Raw genomic sequence first — 27,035 nt, 5'->3', positions numbered from 1 at the left:
CAAATCCTTCCAAGGTCTTACTGAACAAACAAGATTTGACAATGATTTATTTTTTTTTAAGAAAGGAGGATGCTCTCTTACACACAAAAAATTATTTCTCTTCCAACATTTCTGATCATGGGGTTGCATTTTGCCCTCACACACCCAGCAGACATATTGATCTGATTCTGGCTTGATCTGGAGAATTGTCCCTTCTCCTGAGCACAGGGCCCAGGGACCACTCAGGGAGGGATGGCTGGGAAACAGAAGTTAGGGACAAGACAGGACAGGCTCACAGGACAAGCCTGGTGCACCCTGGTATTTAAGGGCTTGGCCACAGTCAACCCATGCATGGTGTTTAACCCTTTCCCTGGGTGCCAGGGGCCCAGCCTGACCCTGCAGCATGGAGCACAGTGGGAAGTGGGAAGGACAAGGGTGGTGTGTGCAATAGGGGGTACCTGCCCACCTCCCCACCAGTTCTGCCCCCAGCTGCATCTGGGAAAGGACAACTAAAGCAACTGAATCCTTGGGACAAGTCTGGGTTAGAAATGTGAACTTGTGCCAGGACAAGCAACTGCAGGCACTGGCCAAGTGAGCTGCCCTGCGTGGTGGGCAGGGGTGATGGGCTTTGTGGGGGAACAGGGGGGAAGAGCAGATCAAAGGGCTTGGAGGATCAGCCATGGCCCAGAACGTGCTGCAGGTGTGCAACCTCCCAGTTACTTGTCCTCTCCATCTGCAAAGAAGAAATGAGATTTGCTCAGCCACCTTGTCCCTGAGGGACAAGCTGGGAGCCCTGGGGCATTTTCTTGCAGGGGCACAGGGATAGAGGGAAAGGAGACCCCACAATCCTGCTCACCTATCTGCTCATCTGAGTCATTCTCTGCCTCCTCCAAGGAATCTGTTGAGGGTTGCAAGAAAGCCCCACATCAGCTTACACCATAACCACATTTGCTGTGGTCCCCCCACCTCCCAGTGCCATTACCTCCAGACTGTGCTGGTGGTTATGTGCTGAGGGGATGCCTCCACAACCCCACACAGCCCAGGGCATGGCACAACCTGCACATGAGCACCCCAAAACCCTTCCCTCATCTGCTCAGGGCTCTTGCTGCCTTAACCACAGGGAGGCTGGGACATTCCCACTCTCCTTCCAGCCCTGGGCACCAAGACAGCATCGCCCCAGTGCACATGAGCTGCAGACCCACCCATGCTGGGTGACTGGTATCCATCACAGCCAATCTTCGGCCTCTTCTCACTGTAGCGGGCGCAGAGGTGGGCACTGCCCGCCCGGTTACAGCACCAGTCATACAGCTTCAGCTCCTGGTCTGGGGGCAAAAAGGAGAGTAAGGGGCTGAAGGGAAGGGGAGGGAGATGGGCCGGTTCCAAGCGAGGCTTTCCTCAGCTTTTGGCAGCTCCACACTCCCTCCAAGGGAAACAGCATTTCAGGAAACAGTTTGGCACAGAGATTAAAATTATTTACAGGCTACAACAATGCCAGCCTCAGCCAGGGGATGCCAAGGCTGGCTGTGCTTACCACGGTAGGGTGACGCCTGCCTGGAGGACCTCCAGTACCTCTCCTGCCGCCCCTCGATGAGCTGGCTCCGGCTGTCGTACAGGCAGCGGACGCCGGCGCCGTGCTGGTTGGGGGAGGCCGAGTGCAGCATGGAGACACGAGCACCCCACCTGCCTGAAATGGGGCACCAGTGAGCCTCAGACAGCTCTGCCCGGCCAGCACACCTGCCTCGGGGCAAGGAGTGGGCCAGAGCTGGCTCCTGGTTATCCAGCACTCCCACCACATCAGCCACGGTGCTATAGGGGTTTGGAGGAACTGATGGAGACCATCCAAGTGGTCCCCCAGGGGGAAACCCTGGTCCCCAGCATCCCCATGCAGGTCAGACCAACTCTGGCCAGTCTAATAAGATCAGCCCTCAATCCTCCTCACTTTTCCTGTCCCTGAAGGGTAGGCCAGTCCCCCTCTCCTTTTCCTTAGGGTCACCTGCCCACCCTTTGCAGGAAAGGTGGGGAAGGAGAGCTTGGGGATGGGGAGGGTGAGGTAGCAGCATGTCCACTTGCCTCCACGGCTGCTCTTGAAGCGTGGGTCCTGCTGCCCTTGCTGCAGGGAGCAGGGGCAGGTGGGCAGGCCCTGGCTCCATGCCCGGGGCTCCTGCTGCTGCCCCGTCCACGCCAGGCACTTCAGCCGGTAGTTGTTGCCCACGCGGCTCTCCAGCTTGTAAATCCACAACCCACGGAGGTCTGAGCAGGGAGAGAAACCATGAGCTGCCACCTTTGGCCAAGGGGACCACAGGGGCTGTTTTGTCTCCAGGTGAGAGTCATGTGGTGCTGATGCTGGAAGCTAAGCCCACTTTGTCCTCCAGCCATAGGACCCTATGTTCAACAGCCACTCAACAGAGGGGAAACAGGGGGAGAGGCTCTTGTCAAAGAAGAAAGCCTTGGGACAGAGCCATTGGCACAAAAAGTGACCATGGGCACAGCAGGGATGTTTCAGCCTTAGGGCATAGCGGGTACCCAGGGGAAATGTGCTTGAGGGGGAAAGCCTGGCCTTAAGAACTCAGTGAGAGCCTCGCCACAGTGGCAGGCTGGATTTCATTCCCTGGCAATATTCCCCTCCTTGTGAACCCACGCCAGCTGAGTGGCACTACCTGTGTTGTAGCCCCTGAACTGGTCAGGGCGATATTTAGCAGCTGGAGGTCTCTTAGTCAGGTCATCGTTGTGGTAAAAGCCATCTCCACTGAGTGAAGAGAAAAGACGGAAAATCAGGGGTTGCTTTTCCTGGGTGGGATTATCCCAGCCCCAGCCCCAGCCTGCCCTTCAGCCATCCTGACCCCGTGCCAGTGGAATTGCAGCACCCATGTGACAGCTCCTGGGACAGGAGGGCAAAGGCATGAGCTGCCCCAGCCTGCTTCCTCCTCTACATAGGGTACAGTTCTTTTTGGGTGCTGCAAACACTCCTGCTGCATCAGGACCTCAGCCTAGAGGCATCTGGAGACCCCCACAAGCAGCTTCCATGGTTTCCAGCATTTTGCCAGGTGATTTGGAGCAGAAACCCACGAGTGGTCCCACACAGGCGCGCACACACACGCCTGTGCCACCCACGCTTCCCATCTGGGCCACCTTTTCCTTACCCAGCTGCAGCAAGCAGCTAATGAGAAAACCCTGGAGACAGCATGTACAGGGCAAGACGTAATGCGAGGAGGCAGGAAGCAACTGCTCCGGCCAAGCACGGAAATCCCTTCCCTCGGCTGGTGCAAAGTTCAGCAAACATCCCTTATTTCCCACTCCTTCCACCCAAACTGCCAGGATGCTGGGGGCCCAGGACTCCAGAGGGATTTGTGGCTCTTAGAACAAGCACAACCCAGCAAGACAGCATGCTGCAGCATGATCCAGTCCCTAATAGGGCAAATTTGTTTGTGAGGCCCCTTTATGTTAGGGTATATGGGCATGCAGACCTCATCTGGGCTGTCCTCATCCCTGTAGGGCACTCCCTGGGATATGGGGGAAGGATTCAACCAGTGGGAGCTGTGGGTGGGATGCAGCCTAGTGCTCAGAGGAGGCAGGGATGGGGTGCTGAGCTGCTGTACCTGGTGTAGCCGATGAGCACGTTGGTGGAAGGGAGCCTGGTGTAATCCCACTGCATGCCTCCATCCTGGAACAGCATCAGGATGTAGGACCTGAAGCCATCAGTGGTCAGGACAGCCTGGTACGTGATAGTCTGGGGAGAAGTGTTGCAGACAGGTAAGAAAGTGAGTGAAGATGTGGGGTTTAAAATTCAGGGTGTGGGGCAGTGCTTGCTGGGGAATGGCCAGACTGAGGTCTGAAGGGAAACAAGGCAAACACAGCTAGGCCTGGTTCACATTTCACATGGAAAATGTGATGGTTTTACTTTGAAACTGTTCCATTACAAGCTTCAAATTCACCCAATTTTATGCCTCTGAAAAACAGCAAGTCTGGTGCACAATAAACTCCAACCACCTTAAAGAGAAAGGTTTTATGGAATGGGAAAAGTTCAGCTAAAGGTGTCCCTCAACAAACCTGAAAACCACCAAAACATGGGCACAGCCCAGTCCTTTTTGGCAAAATTCTTCAAGACTGGCCTTTGTCACAAAACTGGTTCTTATTTTCAGGCACAGAGAAGGTCACTGCCTGCCTTGGTGTTTTTTGACAATTCAACAGCGCCCGTGTTCCATCAGTCCCTTACCTTCCGGGTGTCGGTCCGTGCTGTGTAGACAGGTGCCTTCTCCCAGGTGATTTTCAGGGTCCAGGCTGCAGAGTAGGAGGACCTCAGGTACCGCCGGACCTTCGCTTCCACGTCACGGACGAATGGAGGCTTGGCCGTGTTGAGGGTGGAGAACTCCTGTGGGTTGGGAACACACACGTCTGCATTAGCTCCCAGTGGGACAAAACAGGCCTAGACTGGGGTCACGCACAGACCCCTGCAACCAAAGTGCTGGGTGGGATTTGGATGGCTCAAGAGGTGACATAGCACCAACAGCTCTTAGATTTGGCTCAGAAAAGGGAAGAACCATTCATGGGCTCCATTAATTACACATCTCAAGAGGCATCCACAGAATAGATGATGAGCTTATAATCAAAAGGTGTTTCGTGCAATCATGCTCCCAGGTGGCTTCACTCACCTGGTAAAAGGTGGTGCCAACACCTCTGGAGAAGTCAGCGTTGTCCCAGAATACAGCGATCATGGGGACCTCTTCGTGGCCATTGAAGCCACTGGGAGGAGGGTTGGGGTACGTGAGGATGTTGTTGTCCGAGGCTGGGAAAATGATCTGTCCATTGTCTGTGAACTGAGCAGAGCGATCCCTCCATCAGGTGAGATCAGGACCAGCAGTACTCCCTGGCATGGGGGTGGCAGCCCTCCCATTTCCAAGTCCATTTTGAGCAATGCCCAAGGAAAGCCACCACCTGCCACTGCTGAAATGGCCACAAAGTCACCTCCTGCTGCAACAGACCACAGCAGCATCCCAACAGCTTCGGCCCCACAAGAGTCCCATCCCAGGTACCTGGTCCCTGGTGCCTCTCCCAGGGTTTTAGGTGATGGCTAATTGCCCAACAAGTCAAGCCCAAGTGGACTCACGTAGAGAGAGCTGTGCAGGGTTTTCCCAAATGGGAATCCAGTCTCGGGCTTGAAAAGTGGAGAATTAAAATCCACTCTCCTTTCCACGTACTCCTGATCATTTTCCCTTGCTCCATACCCATAGAGGGGCACAGCTGGAACTGGAAAAGAAAACAAACAAACAAACAATAAAACCAAATCACATTTACAGCAAAGCTTTTGGTCTGTATCAAAACTTTAAAAGGGCTGAAACTATCTTGCTTCTACTGGGACAGAACCTGAGCAGCAGAAGGATGGGGAGACACTGCTTAAAGCCTCCAGGGACACTCTGCATGTCACCTTCCCTTGCACGAGCTTGTTCCCCCCCCCCCGCCCCCTTCACTGCCTTACACAACCACGGCTGCCCTAAACCTCCTATGATGGCCTTTGTGGTCACTGTCACCCTAACCCTGCTCCAACCAGCCCTCTTGTGTGGGACACTGTGCTGAATGACTGCCATTAGGAGGGGAAGAACATTGTACAAGGACTGTGGCAGGGGACAGCGCAGAATTAAACAGCCACAGCTCTTTCTAGAGGCTTACAGACTTTACAGCCTCCAGCTCCCTATTTCTGTTTGTCAAAAAAAAAACATTTGAAGGGGATGGGTTCTCCAGCTGATGGGACTGTATTGAAAGCAGGGTCAGCCTGCCAACAGTGCAGGCTCACGTGCAGGGGCTCCTCTTGCCGCGTCTCCCCCAGGATTCTGCCTTCAAATAGATCCCTTCTTTTCTGGGCACTGAATGTCCCTGAGGATGGTCCATCAGGAAACTGGATATGTTAGCCACATCCAGGTTGCTCTGTGAGCATCACGTACCTGCGGGACTGGGCAGCAAGGTTGGGGCAGCTGCCGGCACTCCTGGTGGAGCTGGAACCACGGGGGACGATGTGCGGGAGGTGACAGTGGCTGCTCCTGGCCTGGGAAGCACCTCCCTGCCTCTGGGCAGGGGGGCTGGTGGGGCTGGGCCGGCCAGGGCCGGGCTGCAGGGTGTGGCTGGGCGTGCTGTGGCTGGGGACCCGCCCTGGGATCCCTCCCGGCCTGGGAAGGTTCCAGAAAAGCTTGACCCAGAGGTGGCTGGGGCTCTGTTTGCCAGGCTGGTGGTTGGCTCCCTGCCCAGGAACGGCTGCAGGGCAGCGGGTGTTGAGCCACCAGCGGGTCCTGGCCCCAGGGTTTTTGCTCCGGGACTGCCAGTAGTGATCCCAGAGGGAGGAAAGCCAGGGAGCCCTGGGCTCCCCCCAGCTGGGGAGTGAGTCTCCGTATGTGCCCCAGATCCAGAGGCACTGGGAAGGAGATGGGTTACATCCCCTTGCCCTGTCATGGTTCCGTGGAGCACAGCACTCCCTTCTCCAGGAGCAGGGCTGTCGGCATCCCCTGAGGGGCTCCCCGGCTGGCGGGGAGGCAGGAGCAAGGCAGGGCCCCCTGGCACAGCAGCCCCCAGCTCTCCCTTTCCCCCTGCAGAGGACCCCACTATCGACTCACGTGCCGAAAGCCCAGGGCTGGCAGACACCCCCTCTGCAGAATTTCCTCTCTGTGGAGCAGAAGGCGGCACAGGGGCAGCGTTGGGGGATATGGGAGCGGGAGGGGACGCTTCTCCCAAAGGTGCCGGCATGCCTGAGGCCACCTCATCTTCAAGAGACCATGACTGAGCACCTCCAGCTTCTTCTGATAGCCCACCTGGTGACCCTGGCAGCAGGGGGCTGCTCCCACTCTGGGTGCTTGGTGCAGAGCTGGGGTCCCCATTGGGTGCCAGCCCCGAGCTCAGCCCATGTCCAGGGAGAAGCAGAGAACCTGCCACCGAGGTGGTCATGCCATTGGAAACACCGCTGTTGTCTGGAGCCACTGGGACCAGCATGGCACCAGGGGAAGGTCCCCCATTCACTGAGGCTCCTCCAGGCACCTCCACCACATTGACTTCGCTCAGTTTTCCATCAGAAAGTTCAGTATTTGCACCACTTTGGGTGCCAGGGGCAGACACAGAGGCTTCTTGAGGGCCAGCAGCCTCCAAGCCTGTGTTCAAGCCACCACCAACTGCAGCAGCTCCAGGAAGGTTTGTTTCATCAGCAGCCTCGCCCGTCCTTCCGAGTGATGAAGACCCCTCTGTAGACAAGGAAGAAGATGCAGACTGCAACACACCTCCCGTTTTTCCATCAAGGCTTTCTGAACCAGCTGGTTCCATTCCAGTAGGAGTCTGGGACTGTCCTGCGGACCCTCCATCACCAGCTCCTTCACTTGCCCCTCCTCCGGCAGCAGGAAGGACCCCAGTGCCAGCACCCAGGGAGGGCTGAAGACCTTCAGCAGCACTGTCTGCTTCTCCAAGTGCACCCAGGCTGGATGGATCTGAAACAGAGGATGCTGCGACATCACCACTGGGAGAGGCTGAGCCAGATGAGGAACCTGCACCAGGCAGTTCACCCTGCTGAGGGCTGACAGCTGAAGGATTTGTCTCCATGTTGGGATTTTCACTCTCTGGGTTTCCTGTCTGTGCCACATCCCCTGCACTCCCAGCCTCCTGCACCAAACCAAACCTTGGGCCAGTTTCACCATCTGGAGAGGCTGGGGACAGATTGTCAGGGCCAGGGGCTGCAGATGAGATGGGTCCTGCTTCATCACCCCTTGACACAGAAGGTGCTGCCACCACATCACTGGGAGAGGTAATACCAGATGGGGAACCAGCACTGGGCAGTTGATCCAGCCCAGCTGCTATTCCACTCCCTGCAGTGGAGCTCAGGGATGGCTCAGATTCAATCCCACTGCCTGCTCCTTCCAGTGATGGCTCTGTCGTGCTGCCTCCTTGCTCTTCTGCTCCTGGCAGCCCCACATTTGTGCCAAGCTGGTCCCCAAGGCCAGGTGATGGGGGTCCTACTGGTTCATGAACTGCTGAGCTGGGGGTATCCCATGCCGAAGCCGAGTCGGTGTCTGGCCCTTCAGCCCCAGGGAGTCCTGCTCCCACAGGAGCACCAGCTGCTGTTCCCCATGGCTGTGACCCACCAAAGGATGGAGATCCAGGTGCTCCCTGGGCAGCACTGAGGTCAGGGCTCACTGATGTCTCTGCCTCAGACACGGGGCCAGCCATTGACCCCAGGGGTGGGGAAACAGCCCCAGGAGCGTTGGCCGATTCACCAGGCAGGTCCCCTGGTCCTTCAGGCCCTGAGAGATCAGGCTCCATTCCAGCACTGCTGTGAGGTGCAGAACTAGGTGAGGACATTTGTCCCAGTGCTGGGGCTCCTCCTGTTCCTGTTCCAGTTCCATCCCCAAGTGCTGATGGAGGGGAAAGTTCAGCATGCTCCATATCCCCTCTTTCTTCTGCTGGCAGCTCTCCGGTGTTAGTGAGGTCCTGCTGAGGGCTGACAACTGAAGGATTTGTCTCCATGTTGGGATTTTCACTCTCTGGGTTTCCTGTCTGTGCCACATCCCCTGCATTCCCAGCCTCCTGCACCAAACCAAACCCTGGGCCAGTTTCACCATCTGGAGAGGCTGGGGACAGATTGTCAGGGCCAGGGGCTGCAGATGAGATGGGTCCTGCTTCATCACCCCTTGACACAGAAGGTGCTGCCACCACATCACTGGGAGAGGTAATACCAGATGGGGAACCAGCACTGGGCAGTTGATCCAGCCCAGCTGCTATTCCACTCCCTGCAGTGGAGCTCAGGGATGGCTCAGACTCAATCCCACTGCCTGCTCCTTCCAGTGATGGCTCTGTCGTGCTGCCTCCTTGCTCTTCTGCTCCTGGCAGCCCCACATTTGTGCCAAGCTGGTCCCCAAGGCCAGGTGATGGGGGTCCTACTGGTTCATGAACTGCTGAGCTGGGGGTATCCCATGCCGAAGCCGAGTCGGTGTCTGGCCCTTCAGCCCCAGGGAGTCCTGCTCCCACAGGAGCACCAGCTGCTGTTCCCCATGGCTGTGACCCACCAAAGGATGGAGATCCAGGTGCTCCCTGGGCAGCACTGAGGTCAGGGCTCACTGATGTCTCTGCCTCAGACACGGGGCCAGCCATTGACCCCAGGGGTGGGGAAACAGCCCCAGGAGCGTTGGCCGATTCACCAGGCAGGTCCCCTGGTCCTTCAGACCCTGAGAGATCAGGCTCCATTCCAGCACTGCTGTGAGGTGCAGAACTAGGTGAGGACATTTGTCCCAGTGCTGGGGCTCCTCCTGTTCCTGTTCCAGTTCCATCCCCAAGTGCTGATGGAGGGGAAAGTTCAGCATTTACCAAGTCTTCTGTTCCTCCAGTCAGCAGCTCTCCATTATCAGCAGGAGATTCTGAGGGCTGAAGGGCTGGAGGACTCATGTCACTCTGGGTATCTTCATAGGGACCAGCATCCCCTGAATCTTCTGCCTGTGCCATGTCCCCTACCCCCTCAGCTCCCTGGCCTTGGATCCCAGCAGTGGGCCATGCCAGTCCATCAGGTACAAAGGGCGCTGGGCTGGGGGCATCTGAATCTGAACTCAAGCCAGTGCCAAGTCCATCGGCTTCCTGGGGAGCTCCAGATGGCTCTGACTCCCCGAGGGGAGACACGGCTGCTTCTGGGCCAGTAGTGAGGTCAGGACTTGCTGGTGTCTCTGCTGCACCATCAGCTTCAGGCAGGGTGCTGGCTCCAGCCTCTGGGGCTGGGTCAGCTGGGGCAGGAGCACTGGGGGTGTCTGTGGGGGATGTCAGAGCATCAGGAAGCAGCAGTGGCTGTTCTCCAGTGGGGGTCTGCCATGAGGCAGGCTGGAGGGATGGACTGGCCAGGTCCACAGATCCCACATCCCCTGTGGGCAGCACGGTGGCTGAGACTGGGAGATTTGTGTCACTCTGTGCATCAGTGGGAACCCCTGGTGCCGGCAGGGAGGTGGCAGTGTCCTCCTCTGTTTCCTCAGGCGCCACTGGTGCCCCGCTGGCTGCAGGCGACAAGGCTGAACCAGAAGCGTCTGATGACATCCCGGGAACTCCCTGCCCATCCCCAGCCCCACCATTGGATGGTGTCAGCGAAGTGTCTGGGCTCAGTGCCTGGCCAGGGAGGAGGGAGGACTTCCCAGGGTTTTCCACTGTTCCTGACATCACTGGGCTCTCTGGAGGTAGGTGGGTCGAGCTGGCTGTGCTGAATTCACCATTTATTGCATCTCCTGGATCTCCAGAGTCTGAAGCCAAGGGACTTTCCTCACCGGCTGGGGCCGTTTCTCCTGCTGGCTCTGGGTTAATGCCCTCAACCCTGCCCACTGCTTCAGCCTGCTGGGTTGGGAGCAGCTCAGGCACAATTACACCTTCCTCGACTGCTCCCTTGGCTGTGGTCAGCCCTTGGCTCAGCAGCACAGTGACACCAGCAGTTGGCTGTGGCACCCAGGTGACTGCCAGTGGAGGGGTGGTGTGGAGGGCTGTAGTGCCAGTACTGAGGTCTGTACTGATGTCCTCCTTCACATCCTCAAGGACAGGGGTGGTCCCCAGAGGGACATTAGGAGTGACCTCTGGTTCATCATGCACTGCTTCTGGGGTGACAGCAGGGTGCTGTGTGGTGATGGCAGCAGCAGTCGTGGCTGTATTGGGAGCAGTTGAATTTCCCTCAGTACTCTGAGTCGTGTTAGGAGCCTTGGTCCCGTTTACCAAAGCTGGCACTGAAGAGCCGTATTCGCTCGTTGCCATCACTGGGACCATCTCAGTCCAGGGAGGGAAGGTCTCAGCATCAGCTGCTCTGGCACTCATCTCTGTAGTATGGGGCCACTCGTCCTCTGTTGTCATGGGGAAAGCTGTCCCCACAGTAAAGGACCCATCGGTAGTGACGGGGACAGCAGTAACAGCCCCAAGCCCTGCAGAGAAGCACAAAGTGGAGTGTTACTGTGGGAGCTGGAGCTGGCAGCCTGCCAGGCTCAGACACCTCTCCGTGAGAATCATGAAGCTCCCACCACTTCTTAAACGCCTTCTCCCTAATCCCACAGCCTTACAAGGCCCCGATTTAAAAGCCAAGAAGTGCAGTCTGGGCTGCCTTGGGTACAGCACTACACAGCACCTCTTGCATCCTCAGCATCAGCAGCGGGCAGCTGAGGCCGGACACAACTCATTGCAGGTCAGAGAGAGACACTGGTGCAAGCACGGAGGCAAAAGCATCTGCTGAAACCCAGTCCAGTCATGCTGGGGATGATACTGGGATGCCTGGCCACTGGGTAGAACTGGAGCCCAGTAAGTCTAGTTGATAGCCCTGGGGGTGTCTGTGGAGCTCTGCCACTTCAGGGCAAGCCTCAGCCCTCTTTCCATCTCTGCAGGGACAGCTCAGAGCACTGGCGCTTCTGCAGAGCCTGGGGGGGTTCTGTGTTTTTTCACCTTTTGGGTGTCTGAGGGACATTTAAATAACTTTATACAAAGCCCTTTGTCAGACAGGAAAGCCAAGGCTTAGGGAAGCCTTCCCTGACTGCAGATGGATTCTGATCTGCTGCACTTAAAGAAGGTTCAATAAAACTCTCCTGGGCTGAGCGCCTGCCTGCTCCTGCCCCCATCCCTCTTGCCTCTAGCTGAGTGAAGGCACCAGGGCTTCCCCACTATGGAGGGAATATTTACGAGCTCCCAGGACCAAGCCCTTCTTACAGTTCTCTCTGCCTGCTGCCAAAATCCTAAGCCACATCCAGGAGCTCTGCTGAAAGGAGGAGACACCTGCCCACATCCCAGACATGTCTCCCAGAACCTACTGGCATCCATGAGTGACGTTTCACACAGTCTCATTTTTAGGACAGGGATGCAGGCTCTGGGGCGACCAAGCTGCCGCCGTTGGCTCCGTGAGGAGCCGGGTGGATCTGCTGATACTTGGCTTTAAGGAGCTTCAATTAGGGGAGATGAAGGGCACCCCGATGGCAAGATCCAGCAGGGCTTTGCCACAGCCTGACAGCCCCAGCCTGTTCCCAATCCCGGTGCTCCAGTTCATCAGGTTCCCCCTGACAGGCAACCAGACCTCCCTGCAGCAGAGGTGCCTCCAACCTCACCACCGGCTCGGCTCGTTAGCTCCCAGACAGCTTGTGCAGGGTCACTAATGAATATTAACTGTGCCAGACCAGTCCTCGAGGGGTCCATCCTCTGCTAGACCCACATTCCCTTTCCTGGCAGGCTGCTTCAGTGTCATCTTTCCTGGCTGGAAAAGGCTCTTTGTACCAGGCCCCTCAGCCAAAGGAGCTCAGCAGCTTCTGTCCCCATCTCAGGGAAAACAAGGCACACCAGTCAAGTCATCCCAGTTTAGTCTGGCCCGCTCACCCCGTTAAATCACTGTTTTAACTTAGTTCTTCAATGTGGAGCAGGAAACACCATCTACCCCACACACCCATTCATGGGAAGTTTGTGCAAGAGGGGCCCCAGCATGCAGCACCAGCATTTGCTCTTCCCTGGGATGTGGGAGGGATGGGAGCATCCCTGGGTCCTGCTCTGCCAGCTGGCTTGCCTTGGCTCCTTTGCTGGAGGGGCACACAGCTGCCTGCAGGCTTCAGGGCTGGGCCCTCATCTCTCCCACGGCTCCACGCCTGCAAGCAGCCCCTCGGGGTGATGCCTGCCCTGTAAAATGCTTTTCCAGCTCTTTGGCTGCAATGCCTTGCAAGGACTGGTCATAAGAGGAGTTTCCAGTACAGCCAGGAGTGAAAAGCATCTCACAGTGTACCTGCTGCACCCTGAGAGGGCTCGGGTAGCACATGGGCTAGCAGAAGAATATAGGACATACCGTGCAGAATCCATGTGCAGCATCCCAGCAAGGTGGAGAGCGTCCATCCCCTGGTCCCCATGCCTCAGGCCTTCACACAGGCAGAGCACTAGGAAGCTCAAAGGGAGGAGAGAGCAGCAAGGAGCAGCTCCCTCCGTCCCTCCCTGCCTGCCTCTCCTGCAGAGCTGGAGTCCCACAGGTGCTCCTGCTCCCTCCTATTTATAGGGATGGCAGAAGGAGGCAGGTTACCGACGTCCTCTCCCGCCCCCGCTCCCTTCCCTCCAATGTCCCTGTCACCCTTCCCTTCCGGTCGAGCCCTCCCCTTCCCAAGGGCTGGATGCCCTGCTCAGCTGGGGCAGGGGCTGGGTGTACCCAAAGCCCACCCTGCAGGGACCCACATCTCCCCAGGCTCTCTCCTGGGCTCAGCCTGGTACAGCTCTCTGGGCTGCCAGCACCAGAAAGTGAAGCTGAGCCCAGAGCAGTGTTTGGCACTGCCAACAGTGGCATGGCAGTCACCCCACAGAACCTGTTCCCCATAGCAGTCACCCCACAGACCCCACAGAACCTGCTCCATATGCAGGGTATGGGGCTGTAGACCAGTGTGTAGTGGTGACAGGGCAATGCCAGCTGGTGTCACCATGCCTGTGAGGACATCATGGACACTAAAATCACCACTTGAGCCATGTGTCAGCCCAGAGCAAGGCAGGACACAGCTCTCCACTCGGCTCCCCTGGAGCAGAGGCAGGTTATAAAGCAGGGAGAAGCATGGCTGGGGTCAGGCTCTGGGGTGTCATTTAAGCTCCATAGTGCTCAGCTGCCCCTAGAAGCACTGGGGATCCCTCTTCAGAGCCCCAGCACACCCAGTGGGGTTTGAAACCTGCACCTCAGTCTGGGCACAGCAGTGCTGGGGTGCTGGGAGGGGGTAAATGGTCCAGGGAGGCTTCTCTGCAAGGTTGGACCAGCATCTCAAGAAGATGGAGCAGGAAAAGGAACAGACCCAGACCCACTTCCCTGCTGTGGGGATCCCCTGAGTCACTTCACCCCTATGTCTCACCCCCCTCCTCCTCCTTGAGCAGCAATTCCTGCACACCCCCTTGGAAACTGCTGCCAGCTCTCCTGTGAACAGCATTATGCAAACTCCCACCACTACATGGTTTTGTAGTCAATTAAACACTTCAAAAATGTCCCCAGGCAACTCCTGCAAAGTGTTATGAGGGGTGTTAGGCAGTACACAGTGTCCCGCTGGAGTCAGGCAGGCAGCACATCAAGTGACAGCCGACCCTCCAGCGGGCACTGCGGACGGGGAAGTGCCAGGGGAGGCCAAGTCACGGCTGAGCAAACCCCGTCCTGTAAAACCCACGCAGTACCCCCGGCAGGGGAACCGGGCACAGACCATAAACCAGGGCAGTGTCACTCACCTGGAACTAAACACCTGCCCACCAAAAATGCCACTGTGGGTGTAAAGCTGTGGGGGGGACAGCTTTGTGCATTGGGGGTCTTGCAACCAGCACTGCAGATGGTGGTGACTGATGCATCAGTGACCACCTGAGCAATGACCACACCAGGGCTGATGGAGGATTTGAGAGGTGTAAACCTGCCGTGGGAGAGTGGTTCCTGCCCATGCTGACAATGCTGTATCACTTTGGAAAGCAACCCCAGGAGGGTTGCTGACACTGGCAAGTGTTGCTCCAGATGGTGTTTGAGGTGCAAAATGTGGTGGGAACCACAGGGATTGTTGCAAACATGCTGCTCAGCATAGGGGAAAACAACTCAGCTGAAGCGAGGGGCTGGCCCCAGCCTGCCTGCAAGCTCTTGTCAGTGCTCCACAGAGGCCGGCACTGTCTGGAGACCCTTGTGCCTGCAACTCCTGCCCATGCTGTCTCCCAGAAATGCCCATCTCCCAGCAGAGTCACGGGGCTGACAAACCAAACTCATCCCTCTGTTCAGGCATGGGCACGCCTCCCAAGAAAGCCTGGAGCCACTAAGGAATGCCTCATCTTGAGGACAGTACCCTGTTACCACTCTGGGAAGGGGCTTTTTATTGATCTTTTTGCTATGTCTGAAACCAAGGTCCTGGCAAAGCGCTGGTTCCTGTAAAAGTCATTAATCCACTACTACCAAAGACTAAAGCATCATGTGGGCACTGGAGCCCTTCAGGAGCCTGTAGCCAGGGGGCAATTCCGTGAATCCCAGCATTCAGGGGCTCTGCACCATCCAGCATGGCAGAGCATGGCCCAGCATAGTGCCTTATCAGCTTTCCTGGAATTAATGGGCTGGTTGTTCCAGTCCTGTGGAGAACACAGCATCTCCTACTGGCTCCCCTCCAGCCTCCTGGCAAGGGCATTTGGAGAGGGCTCAGGGGTGGCAATAGGGGAAAGCAGGTTATCCATCAACCCCACAGGTTCTGGATGACTTGGCTTGCTGGGGGTGTTGCAACACCCTCCTGCCAAAGAGTGGGAGCTGGGCTATAGCCATCAGCAGGGGTGAAGGGAAGGGGGACACTGGAAGGGACACCTGATTCACAAGGGACTTGAGACATGCCCCATGATGCTGCCAGGTCCTCCAAAGGTGAGTCATGTTGGGCACAAGATTCATTCCTTTGGACGATGCTGAGAGATTGGAGTGCATTACAGCAAAGAGGCGGAGAACTCCTTTGTGGGCTGGGAAAGCAGCAGGACTTGGATCCAGCCTCCCAAGCCCCTCTGGGCAGCAGTCTGTGGCAGGCAAGCAGCCATGGGGTGAAGGTGGCACCTCAAGGACAGCAGGCACGAAGAGTATGGGCAGTGTCGGGGGCTTGTCAGAGCTCTGTGCCACCACTGCCTGGGCAGTGACACCACTCCAAGGGAGCCACATCCTCCCACTGTGCCCCTCTCCTCCCTCCCAGGCTGCTGACAGAGGGGACCAGAGCATCTCCTCCCCCCACGGTCCCCCAGCCACGATAACGGTGGAGGGTGGCTGTGCCAGCAGGGAACAGTGAGTACCCTGGTCACCTTTTCATCCCAGCACTTCAGGACCTTTTCCTCCCTTTGTGACGCAGTTTGGCTCCATTACCCCGGCCTTGGCACCCGGCCATGTCCTGGGGTCTGAAGTTATGGATTCAACAGCCGGAGAAAACAGCCCAGTGGGACGCAACGTGGGAGGACGCTTGGCCCAGCTCCAAGGCGTAGGCAGACCACAAGGATTTCTTTCCCAGCACCCCACCAGGCAGCCAGCAAAGGGACTCCTTCCAACAGGCTTTGCCCTGCTCCCCCACTCCTTGCCCAGCTGCTAAGGGACCTCTCTCCAGTCTCAATGAGTCCAACAAGCCCACAAAAACCAGGCAGCATCCTAAAGAGCAAAGGGGCCACCCTGGAATGCAAGGGGCACCCCAAATGGGAGCATCCTGACAAGCTGCCTGGGCACAGCCTCCAGCCCCAGCCCAGCCTCTCCCAGGGTCTCTGAACTGGCAGGCAGCTGGGTGATCCCACGGTGTTTCTCCCCATCCTGTCCAGCTGCTGGCTCCCTCTGACAATCCAGGCAGCCTGAGAGAAGTCCCCAGGTTAGGAATCCCACAGCCCCACACACGCCCTCTCAGCCCTCCCTGTGCCGGGGCAGTGAGGGCTGCCAGTGAGAAGCAGGGATCAGCCAAAAACAACCCCTGACACGCAACAAGGCCATTTTGCTAATTATTTCAGTTTTCAATCTCCAGGTGAGGTGGCTTACTAAGGCTAATAATTGCTTCAGTTGGATTTTATCTAGCAAATTAATCAGTTAATAAATGACTTCGCTGCAGGGGGACAGACGTTGCAGCCGTCTCCTTAGTTGGGGACTGGAAAAAACAGGGAAGGAGCACAGCCCACAGGATTTCCACAGCCCCACAGTGCTGCCCCTGCAGCTGTGGGGTGTTACAGGGAGAGAGCGCCAAAGCAGAGACCACCAGTCTGCCGGGGTGCCGAGCCATCCTTGGGAATGTCTGCAGCAGCCCCTCGTGGGAGGGGACAGCACTGAGCCCTTCTCTCCACGCAAAGCTCTGGGGACTCAGTTTTCCTCACCGGTACCTCCAATAGATGGCAAAGCTGAAAATTGGGAAAGGCAACTTGGAAAATAAAGAAGTCATCACTTCAACACAGAAAACATTGAATTTCTATTTACTGCCCATCATGGGTGTTCTCTTCTGTCAGCAATACTGCAGGTGAGCCTTGGGAACAGCAGTACTGGGGGCTTCAGGTCTCCTTCCTCTCATTCCTCTGTCCCCAGGGTGGCTTTGATGTCTGAGCCAGCTCAGTCTCAGATGTAAAAGCCCAGTCCTGTGGGGTCCCCTTCTCCCAGCCCCCCAGTGGGGGTCCCACCACAGGAACCAGGTCTGGAGCAGGGTGGTGGGAGGGCTCAGGCTCTTCAGACAGGCTGTGGGAAGGGGCAGGAGGGGACTGGGGGTAAAAAGAGAAGGACAGGAAGCCCCAGGTTCAAGAGGAGCTGTATGGGATTCTCCAGGGGCCTGCACCACCATGGAGTGAGGAGCTGGGAGCAGGTGGCTCGGCAGTCGAGGTGGAGCAAGCCAGGCGAGGGGCAGCGGTCAAGTCCTCCTCTTCCCTCGCCATGCCAGTGACAGGCCAGCACACGGGAATGCTGTCTGCAGGTCCTCACGGAGCTGGGGGGAAAGAACAGCCATCAAACTGTGCCAGAGGCGCTTCCTACCCACTGTCCCTACATAGAAAGGGCCTTATCCTGGACTATGGCAGCCAAAGGAGGGTCTCCCTTCATCTGAAAGAGCTCTGGATGACATTCAATGCAAGATGCAGCCATTCCCCTCCCTGAGTCAACCACAGCTGGCAGATGCAGAGTGGGATCCCCTCCTGCACACCTCACCTTGGACAACACCAGCTCCTGCACCGTGGTGTTCCCCAGGTCCAGAGGGGTGGTTAGCCGCAGCGACAGAAAGAGGTGAGATGCACCTAGGAATTAAAACCAGGCTCTGGTTATTGCCCTTGAACCCTGGGCTGTGCCAGAGGACCTGCGGGTCTCTCCCCAGGGGTGCGGGCACAGACACGGAACATCCTCCCAGGTTAATTGTGTCATGGACACACTACACTGTCACAACAAGCCCCTCACTGTACAGCAAACCCCATGTACCCCAAAGCATCAGCACCTCCACACTGAGAGCACAGCAAGAGGAGTGGGCTCCAGGACCCCCTGCACTGGCCCCAGGCACCGATGCTGGGGGAGGTGATGCCCACGGGCACTGCACTTACTGGTGTTGGATGAGCCAGAGGGGCAGGCTGGCGGCAGCACTGGCAGCTCTGTAGGCGTGCTGAGGGTCGTAGCCTCTGAGGTCTGGGCTGAGCTGGTGGCAGGGGAAGAGGGCTCAGTGCCTGGGCAAAGCAATGTTAGGTTAGTGCTGTCTGCTCCTGCAGCTGGGGACAGGCCTAGGTGAAGCCACCCAAGTACATGGGGTTCCTATGGAGATTTTTCACCCTGACCATGTCCCTGCCTTCAGGTGCCCCCCAGCTGAACCCTCCAATGGCTGCACTGGGGGTCCCAGATACTGTCAGGGTACCTGAAGTCAACTCCATAGTTGAGGGGAAGATGTCAGGAGTGGTCCTATCTGGGTAGCTTGAAGACGGAGTGCTCATGGGGTCTGATGTGCTGATGACAGGGCTGGCTGTGGTGTCTGTCAGGGTTGCCAAGGACTCTTCTGTAGATTCGGCTGAATCTTCTGTAGTTGTGGTGGGAGGAGGCACAGTGGGAGGTGAGGTGTTGCCTGTCTCTGTGGATGTGCTGGACTCCTCTGGGGTGGAGGCTTCTGTTTCAGGGCTGGAGGAAAGGAGGGTGGCTGTGGCGGTGGAGTCAGTGGTAGGCAGCAGTGTTGAGCTCTCCATGGGTGCTGAGGAGGTAGGCAGAGCTGGGGACACAGTTGCTGTCACACCCATGGCAGTGGTCTCTGCAAAGAGTTGGGACAATGAGATGCACAAGGGTTGGTGGTGAAGGGCTGAGTCCATGGCTATGCTGCAGCATCACCACCACAGTGAGCTCCCCAAGGAACTCAGAGCTGCACATCAGCCATGGAGTATTGGGAGGGGGAGTTCACTGTCCTGCATGGATCAAACACACAGATCTCTTCAATGGGTATCAGCCAGCCTGACAAAGCAGGAACAAGCCATGGCCATTGCTGGTTTCAGGGCAGAAACACCTCTAGGCACCAGTCCTAAGACCCATTCCACCATCTTCACCCATCCCTGGAGGAAGTCAGACAAACCCGTCTGACAGGAAGAGCCAAGCAGGAACTGGTGACCGTGAGACGGTCTGGAAGTGCAGCAGCAGCAGTTTAAACAAACCCTCTGTGCTGCAGATAGTCAGGAACTGATAGCAGTGGGTGTAAATAATGGCAGCGGGGGGAAGCAGCCCCACAAAGGAACAAATCCCAGCTTGCAGCTCAGGATGAGCAGATAGAGACGTGCTGTGACCCACAAAAGCTCTGGGAGGGAGGGGCTGGGGCACAGGAGGGCCCTTCTCTCTTCCACTATGGACTGTACTAGAGCAGTGTGCTGTCCCCAGAAAAGCCCAGGGATCTGTAACCCTCTCCAAAGGACAGGCAGGACAGCCTGGCTACCTCGACCTTTGTCAAGGGGTGTCTGTGAGGTGGTGGCTTTGGGATACCAGACTGGATTCCCCAGTGATCCCAGCACAAACCCAGTGAGTCTGGGGCTCTGCTTGCACGAGGATGGGAAACTGAACCACAAGCTGCCATCTGCTTTCAGCCAAGCCAGCCAGAAACTTCCAAAGCCCCTGGTAGCCATGCCCTCTCTGCACACAGCAGCTGGTTAAATAAAAATACAGAGAAGGGCAAAGGTCTGACCCTAAGTCTCACCCTTGCCAAGTGAGCATCTGCACAGAAGGGCATCATCCTCACAAAAGGAGAAGCAGCAAGTCCACCTTTTCTTCCCATTTAAGAAGCAGGAAACAGCCCCCACAGCATTCCACCCCCCTGCACCCCACAGGTGCCATCTCTCCACCCTGGGGAATGATGCTCCCCACTCACCACCCACCCTGCAGAGAGCATCGCACCCCACTCAGCCCTTACCCAGAGCCAGGTGCAGCACGGCGAGGCAGGTGAGGCTCAGCAGCAGCAGCAGCAGCAGGGGCCAGAGCAGGGGCAGGGCCAGCCCTCCTCTCTGCCCAGCCATGTCCAGGTGAGCAGGAGCTGACAAACCCCCACAGGCACTGCTCTGAGTGCTCCCCACAGCCCCAGCACTGGGGTTTCCAGGTCTCCTTCAGCCAGCAGAGGAGAAGCATCCAGGTGGGTCCTTTTACCCTGCAGGTGCTGGCAGCGAGGCAGTGGGTTCCACCTGACACGGACACTCCCAGGGACTGGTGTAATGCCCAGCAAACATCAACTGCACGGCTGAACCCAGAACAGCCACAAAAAGTGGGTAGGACAGGCCACCAAGGCCACCACTACCACAGACCTGGCTGCTGTGGCTGTCCTCTGCCTGCCGTGGGGAGGGTCACAACAGAAAAAAGCCCAGGAATGCTCCAGGCTGCCCGGAACCCCACACTTCGCCACAGGGGTGATGTTTGGTGGTGGCTCCCAGCAACAACACCCTCAGGAGACAACAGCCAGCTCTGTCTGAGCGTGAGGAACTGGCCAAGAGAACAGGCGGCGCTCAGGAAGGGCGTGCCTCAGGCTGAGGGTTTGTCCCCTGGGCTGTCTGTGCAGGCATCACTTCCCCGTGTCACAGCGTATCACGGCCCAAGCGTACTGCTGACAGCTGGGGCTGCTTCCTTCTTCTCAGGGTCAGGGACAAGAGCGCTCGGAGGCGCCTGCAGGCCCTGGGCCAGGTATTGGCATTCCACAGGCAGGCAGGCAGGCATGCTGGAGGATTGTCAGGGCATAGCCACCTTGCTGCTGAACAGCTGCATGGGGGCACAGGCACACAGAGGCCATCACCAGGGTGCTGGCACTCTGACGAGGTGCTCCCACACCATAGGCATGGGGCCAGGTGCAGGTACTCTGTGAGGATACAGTAGCTCTGCTGGGGTACAGGGACAGGAGTACATGCATGGCCAGGGGTACTGGGGCAGGGTACAGTGTCCCTGTCCTGGTTGAGGTGCACGGAGTGGGCTGTCACCAGCGTACATCTGCAGTCCCAGGATAAAGGCTCCTGCAACAGCTACCAGGATACAGCCACACTGACAGGATATGGATGCCCAGTAAGCAGCACTGCCAGGGGACAGCTGCCCAGGGGGACTGCTGGGGTACAGTCACACTCCTTGGGGTACAGGGTACATAGATTGTCCAGGGGGTGTGTACATACAGCCACACAGCAGTACTGTCATACCACAGCACAGGTCCCCAGCCTGGGACCCACCCACTGGCCAACAGAGGCTGGAGACCAGGTGGCCCCTGGGGGAAGAAGGCAAGTGCTTGACTGAGAAAGATGGGAGACCCTGTGGGGATTTACCACCCCGATCCTGCCCTCTGGGTGCCCTGTAGCTGCACTCACCTGCAGTGTCACTGGAGGTCTCTGGTTCTCTTGGGGTGGAAGTACCAGGGGTGGTCCCAGGGACCTCTGTGGTGGTAACAAGGGAGGTCATGGTGTCTGATGAGGTCGTCAAGGGCCCATCTGAAGTGTCTGTCCCTTCTGGGGGGGTGGAAGAAGAGGTGGTGCTGGTCCCTGGGGATGTGCTGCCAAGCAGTGTGGTCATGGCTGGCTCTTGGTGGGTGCTGGTGCCAAGCGTGGTGCCCACCCCGGTGGAGGAAAGAAGAGTAGATGTGGAGGGAGGCAGCATGCTCATTTCAGCTCCAAATGAGCTGGCAGCCAGGGCTGTGCTAGTCCCCACAGATGTGAAAGTGGTAGTCTTGTCACCGATGGGTGTCATGGCCATGGAGGTTGGAGTTGGTGTGCTGGTGGTCGGGAGCCCCAGCCCTGCTGGGGTACTGCTGGTGGTGGGTCCCAGCCCAGGTGACACAGGAGTGCTGTGAGCTGTGCTGCCCCTTGCCTGTGGTGTGGTGATGTGGGAGGCTGCCAGGCTGCTCTGCTGAGCTGTAGAAGCACTGGATGTGAAGGCATCCATTGGCATCTGTGGGGTGGAGGTTGCAGGAGGAGAGGAAGTGAAGGTGGCTGCAGTGCTTGAGCTGGTGTTGGGCAGTGGTGCCATGGTCTCTGTGGGTCGCAAGGAGGTTGGGAGAGTCAGGGATGTAGGGTCTGTCATATCCATGGCAGTGGTCCCTGCAAAGAGATGGGAGACAGCACACAAGGGGCTGTCAGTGAAAGGCTGGGACCACGCTATGCTGGGCAAGGTGCAATACTACTACCACCATGAACTGCCCAAGTCTTGCATCAGCCATGGATCGTCAGGAGTGGGGATTCCCTGTCCTGCATGGATCAAGCACGTGGATTCCCTGAATAGCAACGTGACAATCAGCCAGGCAGACCACATAAATCCCCAGCCTGACAAAGCAGGAACAAGCCATGGCCATTGCTGGTTTCAGGGCAGAAACACCTCTAGGCACCAGTCCTAAGACCCATTCCACCATCTTCACCCATCCCTGGAGGAAGTCAGACAAACCCGTCTGACAGGAAGAGCCAAGCAGGAACTGGTGACCGTGAGACGGTCTGGAAGTGCAGCAGCAGCAGTTTAAACAAACCCTCTGTGCTGCAGATAGTCAGGAACTGATAGCAGTGGGTGTAAATAATGGCAGCGGGGGAATGCTTTGTGGAACTAGCCCCACAAAGGAACAAATCCCAGCTTGCAGCTCAAGGCATGTCCACAAGAAATCTGTTGCAATCCACAAAAGCTCTGGGAGGGGGTTGAATGGTGCAGCAGAAGGGGACTTACAGCTGTAGTTCAAGGCACTCAGGAGGTACAAGCTGCAGGTTTATTCCCAGTGCTCCACTCAAGACTGCTCTTTGCATCAAGTGCAAATGTTGGGATAGCATTTGAAGTTCTTCAGGCCTAGTATATCCCAGTGAGGATGCCATCTGGGCAGGGCCATTTGGTACTACTGGGCAAGTTGTAGCACAAAGGCAATGAGCCCAGCAAGGACCAAGGCTCAGCAAGGGGGTCCAGCTGAGCCTAAGGTCTTCTCTCCCCAGATGGAGACCCACATCAGAGGTAAAAGAAATAGAGCTTGTTGCTTGTGTTCTATAAAGCACTGCCGTGTTTGCTTACTAGGACAGGGATGTTGGAGAGCAAACAGCACTCGAAATGTTTCACTTCTGTGGGCAAAGTCACCCCAGGGCCACCCACCACCCTGGAGAATGGTGCTCGTCACTCATCCCCCCACCCCAGGGATAGCTCCACATACCACTCAGCCCTTACCCAGTGGGAGATCCAGCACAGCAAGGCTCAGCAGCAGCAGGGGCAGCCCTCCCTTGGCCCGACTCATGTCCAAAGCCAGCACCCCAACGCCTTGCAAGGTAAGAGACCTGAGGACACAGGGCGTGGGGAAGGTGCCAGCAGGGAACTACGCTGCCGAGTGATGGCTGAAGGTAGTTGGAGCTGCTTCCTTGTTCCCGGGCGGACGGAGGGGAGGCACCAGCGGGCACTGACACCCCTCCCGGGGCAGGTGCAGCGCCTTGGGCGCGCCGGGGACATCGGTGCAGCACCTGCGCCCGTGTGCGGGGGGCGGTCCCGGTCGTGGAGCCGCGCCCCTCGGGACGCGGCCACGCCCGTGGGCACGCCCTTCGCACACGCCCACGGCTTGTATAACACTCGGGTCTGCGTGGCTGCCGGGTATGGATCGGGGCCGGGGCCGGGGCCGGGGCCGGGGCCGGGGCCGGGGCCGGGGCCGGGGCCGGGGCCGGGGCCGGGGCCGGGGCCGGGGCCGGGGCCGGGGCCGGGGCAGTGTTATTCCCCGGTTCCCGAGGACCAGGGTGGGCAGGGGACCAGCATCCCCCGGGCTCTGGGGGCGGGCCGGGGCCCGGGATTCGCCGGGAGGGAAGCGCGGGCGCTCTGTACGGTCTGTTTTCCTCTCGCAGCGGCCGCACGCAGCCACGCTGCTCCGGGCGGTGCTGAGGATGCGGCGGGGACAAGGGAAGCGAAAGGCCGAGGTCACGGAGGTGCCGCACGTGTCTCGGAGGAGGACGGAGGGGGAGGAGGCGATACAGGAGGCCCGTCGGAGGGCGGCCCCGTCCGTTCGAGAGTTCAAGTACAACAAAAAGCGGGTTCGCCTTGTCTCGCAGGGCTCGGACCTGAAGGATGATGCTCGGTGCATCCTTTACTGGATGTGCCGGGATCAGCGAGTGCAAGGTGCGAACCAGCTGGTGGAAGGGGCTCCCATGGGTGGTAAAAGCGCTGGCCCCTTCCTTCGATAACTTTGGTGCTGGCCTCACTCTCTATAGGGCGGTCTGGGGGGAAACTTCCTGTGAAACCCCATCCGCATCCTGTCAGTGAAGCACCCTTCTGATGCTGCCCTGTGTACTTTCCCCCCAGATAACTGGGCTTTCCTCTACGCCCAGCGCCTGGCCCTCAAACAGGAGCTGCCTCTGCACGTCTGCTTCTGCTTGGTGCCCAAATTTCTGGACGCCACCATCCGCCACTACAGGTTCATGCTGAGGGGCCTACAGGAGGTAGCAGAGGTACAGCCAGGGGATGTCTGTGCTGGGTGGGACAGGGCTCCTGGGGAACAGGGGAGGCAGATCCATCCCTTCAGCAGATGGTGGTTGGGTGGGGTTGCAGAACCATGAACTGTCCCATTTCCTTGTCACTGCAGGAGTGTGCAGAGCTGAACATCCCCTTCCACTTGCTGCTGGGCTATGCCAAGGATGTGCTGCCCACGTTTGTGGCGGAGCATGGCGTGGGTGGGCTGGTGACAGACTTCAGTCCCCTCCGCCTCCCCCGGCAGTGGGTAGAGGACGTCAGGGAACGCTTGCCAGAGGATGTGCCATTTGCACAGGTGGGTGCCAGCACTCTGGGAATGGAAAACTGGCTGGTGAGATGTGGGACAAACTTGTCTCCTGTGTCTTGCGCGCCAGAGTGACTTGAGCAGAGAGCATGTGTGTCGTGTTGTCAGGATTGTTTGCTTCTCACACCCTTCTCTGTGGCTTTGCTTCCCAGGTTGATGCCCACAACATTGTGCCCTGCTGGGTTGCCTCCCCCAAGCAGGAGTACAGCGCCAGGACCATCCGGGGCAAGATCCACGCTCAGCTCCCAGAGTTCCTCACTGAGTTTCCCCCTGTTGTTCGTCACCCACATCTGCCCCCCTGCCCAGCACAGGTACCAGCAGGAGACACTCCAGCCCATTCATGGGCAGGTCTCAGAGTGTTTCATAAGTGTTTTGTGATCCTGGGAGAGGTTGGCAGGGAATGAGGACAGTGACCTGCCTGAAGTCACACACAGGTGCTGTGGTGATGAGGATGCCCTGGGGAAAGGGAGGTTCCTACCTCATTCATTCAGTTCCCACATCTCTGCCATGCAGAGGGCTAGTTAAAAGGAGGAGGCTGGCATGGACTAGGGACTTTGCTGGTTGGGGGCATAACATTCAGGGCAGCCCTTGCTGAAAAGATTCTGCAGATGCACTCACTGCTTGGTCGCCACCCAGCCCATTGCTTGGGAGGCATGTTATTCCAGCTTGCAGGTGGACCACACCGTGAAGGAGGTGGAGTGGGCAACCCCTGGCACAGCTGCAGGGATGGCTGTGCTGAAGTCCTTCATTGCAGAGCGGCTGAAATCCTTCAGCACCCACAGGAATGATCCCAACAAGGCGGCTCTCAGCAACCTGTCCCCATGGCTTCACTTCGGTGAGTGTCCCAGCTCTGCAGGAGGACTGAGCATTGTGGCTTGGACCGGCAGCCTGACTTGCTGCTTCCCCGTGTCCCCAGGCCAGGTTTCCACCCAAAGAGCCATCCTGGAGGTGCAGAAGCACCGGCGCAATTACAAGGACTCAGTGGATGCATTCGTGGAGGAGGCTGTGGTGCGGCGGGAGCTGGCTGAAAACTTCTGTTACTACAATGAGAACTACGACAGTGTGCAGGGTAACATCCTGGTCATGTGGGCCATGCTGGGTACCCAGCTGGTCACTCCAACTTGGCAGTCCCAGTTCTGCTAGGAGAAGGGCTGTGGGGGCACTAATGTCCCATCATTTGGTCTCTTCTGGAGGTAGGACAGAAGCTGACGAGTGCCCTCTTCAAGACTGGTGCCTCCAGGGCACAGTGCCCTCAGTAGCCTGGTTCTCAGGACCCTGCAGAACATGTTCATCTCTTGCTCACAGGTGCCTATGACTGGGCGCAAACCACCCTGAAGCTCCACGCCAAAGACAAGAGGCCTTATCTGTACAGTCTGCAGGAGCTGGAGCAGGGGACCACACATGACCCACTCTGGAATGCTGCCCAGGTACATCTTCCCCACAAAATGCTGAGCTTTTTTCTGAGGTGCGGAGGTGACCTGCCGTGGACTGGCCCTTATGGCTGTCTCCATCCCTGCAGCTGCAGATGGTCCAGGAGGGCAAGATGCACGGCTTCCTGCGGATGTACTGGGCCAAGAAGATCCTGGAGTGGACGCGCTCCCCTGAGGAGGCCCTGCAGTTTGCCATCTACCTCAACGACCGCTACGAGCTGGACGGGAGGGACCCCAATGGATACGTAGGCAAGCTACAGGATGGGGGCACGGGGTGGGAGGCCTTAGCTGTGATGGTCAAGGCTGCAGTGGGGGCTCTCTGCCGGCAACTCCAGCCCATTCTGCTTTGCACTCAGATCCCACTCGCTCTCTGGGTGCCTCTGAGCAAGGGGCAGAGCTGACACTGTTGTCCCTGTGCCCAGCAGGCTGCCTGTGGTCTATCTGCGGCATTCACGACCAGGGCTGGGCGGAGCGGCCCATCTTCGGGAAGATTCGCTACATGAACTACGCCGGCTGCAAGCGCAAGTTCGATGTGGACCAGTTTGAGCGTCGCTACGCCCCCACACACTCCCAGTGACCCTCTGTGCTGGGCAGATGTGCTTTGCCAAGCTTACAGGGATCACCCTGGGATATTGAAGGGCTCCCTGTAGCAGCAGCAAGCTCCAGGGTTTTGCAGGTCTTTGCCATCACCCACTGCTTGAGTTGCCACACTGGGGCAGCTGCTGGAGCCCTTTTGCTGCCACAAGTTTGCTGGCAGCTGTGAGCGCCCATCCTCAGCATGCCTGTGCTTGCCAGAAACCTTTCTATAACCAAGGCCTCAGGAGTAGCCCAGGTCACCATTGCTGCTGGTAACCACAGCTGAGATTTGGGCTGAGCAGGGTGTTTCTAGGGAAAAGCCCCCAGAAGAGGCTCTTTGTGGAGCCAGTGCTGGGCTGTCATCTTTCAACAGCTGTTTTAAAGTTTACAGTTTCTGTCA

At 57.8% G+C, this 27,035-nt stretch overlaps 3 protein-coding genes across 6 annotated transcripts; 1 reads left to right on the top strand and 2 right to left on the bottom strand.

Moving 5' to 3' along the window:
• Positions 1–568: 568 nt before the first annotated feature.
• Positions 569–9,441, bottom strand: LOC128812247 (mucin-4-like). Its single transcript, XM_053986526.1, has 14 exons — positions 9,307–9,441; positions 7,233–7,436; positions 6,579–6,627; positions 5,916–5,966; positions 5,084–5,223; positions 4,629–4,793; positions 4,193–4,348; positions 3,576–3,706; positions 2,637–2,725; positions 2,046–2,229; positions 1,511–1,659; positions 1,182–1,301; positions 836–877; positions 569–712 (listed from the first exon to the last, which is right to left on the bottom strand). The coding sequence occupies exons 1-14, from the start codon at positions 9,439–9,441 to the stop codon at positions 696–698; spliced, it is 1,632 nt and encodes a 543-aa protein (XP_053842501.1). The 3' UTR covers positions 569–695.
• Positions 9,442–16,345: 6,904 nt separating this feature from the next.
• LOC128811937 (mucin-5AC-like) lies at positions 16,346–23,257 on the bottom strand. 3 transcript variants are annotated; one of them, XM_053985935.1, is made up of 6 exons: positions 23,045–23,237; positions 21,226–21,951; positions 18,279–18,662; positions 17,974–18,093; positions 17,591–17,676; positions 16,346–17,372 (listed from the first exon to the last, which is right to left on the bottom strand). In XM_053985935.1, the coding sequence occupies exons 1-6, from the start codon at positions 23,109–23,111 to the stop codon at positions 17,298–17,300; spliced, it is 1,458 nt and encodes a 485-aa protein (XP_053841910.1). In that variant the 5' UTR covers positions 23,112–23,237; the 3' UTR covers positions 16,346–17,297. The 3 variants fall into 3 exon arrangements, 2 of the variants coding, with proteins under 2 accessions (XP_053841910.1, XP_053841911.1); XR_008438546.1 differs by having other exon boundaries at positions 17,285–17,372; positions 17,974–18,065; positions 23,045–23,257; XM_053985936.1 differs by lacking the exons at positions 21,226–21,951; positions 23,045–23,237 and adding an exon at positions 19,803–20,363 and having other exon boundaries at positions 16,359–17,372.
• Positions 23,258–23,405: 148 nt separating this feature from the next.
• On the top strand, positions 23,406–27,035 carry LOC128811936 (deoxyribodipyrimidine photo-lyase-like). 2 transcript variants are annotated; one of them, XM_053985934.1, is made up of 10 exons: positions 23,406–23,458; positions 23,704–23,974; positions 24,158–24,303; positions 24,438–24,620; positions 24,782–24,940; positions 25,266–25,464; positions 25,546–25,698; positions 25,935–26,056; positions 26,149–26,308; positions 26,485–27,035. In XM_053985934.1, exons 2-10 carry the CDS (start codon positions 23,743–23,745, stop codon positions 26,634–26,636), a joined length of 1,506 nt encoding a protein of 501 aa, XP_053841909.1. In that variant the 5' UTR covers positions 23,406–23,458; positions 23,704–23,742; the 3' UTR covers positions 26,637–27,035. The 2 variants fall into 2 exon arrangements, with proteins under 2 accessions (XP_053841909.1, XP_053841908.1); XM_053985933.1 differs by having other exon boundaries at positions 26,482–27,035.

Source organism: Vidua macroura, chromosome 10 (assembly GCF_024509145.1).
Source record: "Vidua macroura isolate BioBank_ID:100142 chromosome 10, ASM2450914v1, whole genome shotgun sequence".
In the NCBI taxonomy this organism is placed as follows: domain Eukaryota; kingdom Metazoa; phylum Chordata; class Aves; order Passeriformes; family Viduidae; genus Vidua; species Vidua macroura.
The sequence above is the reverse complement of the archived record's forward strand: the minus strand, read 5'-3'. Positions and strand labels throughout refer to the sequence as shown.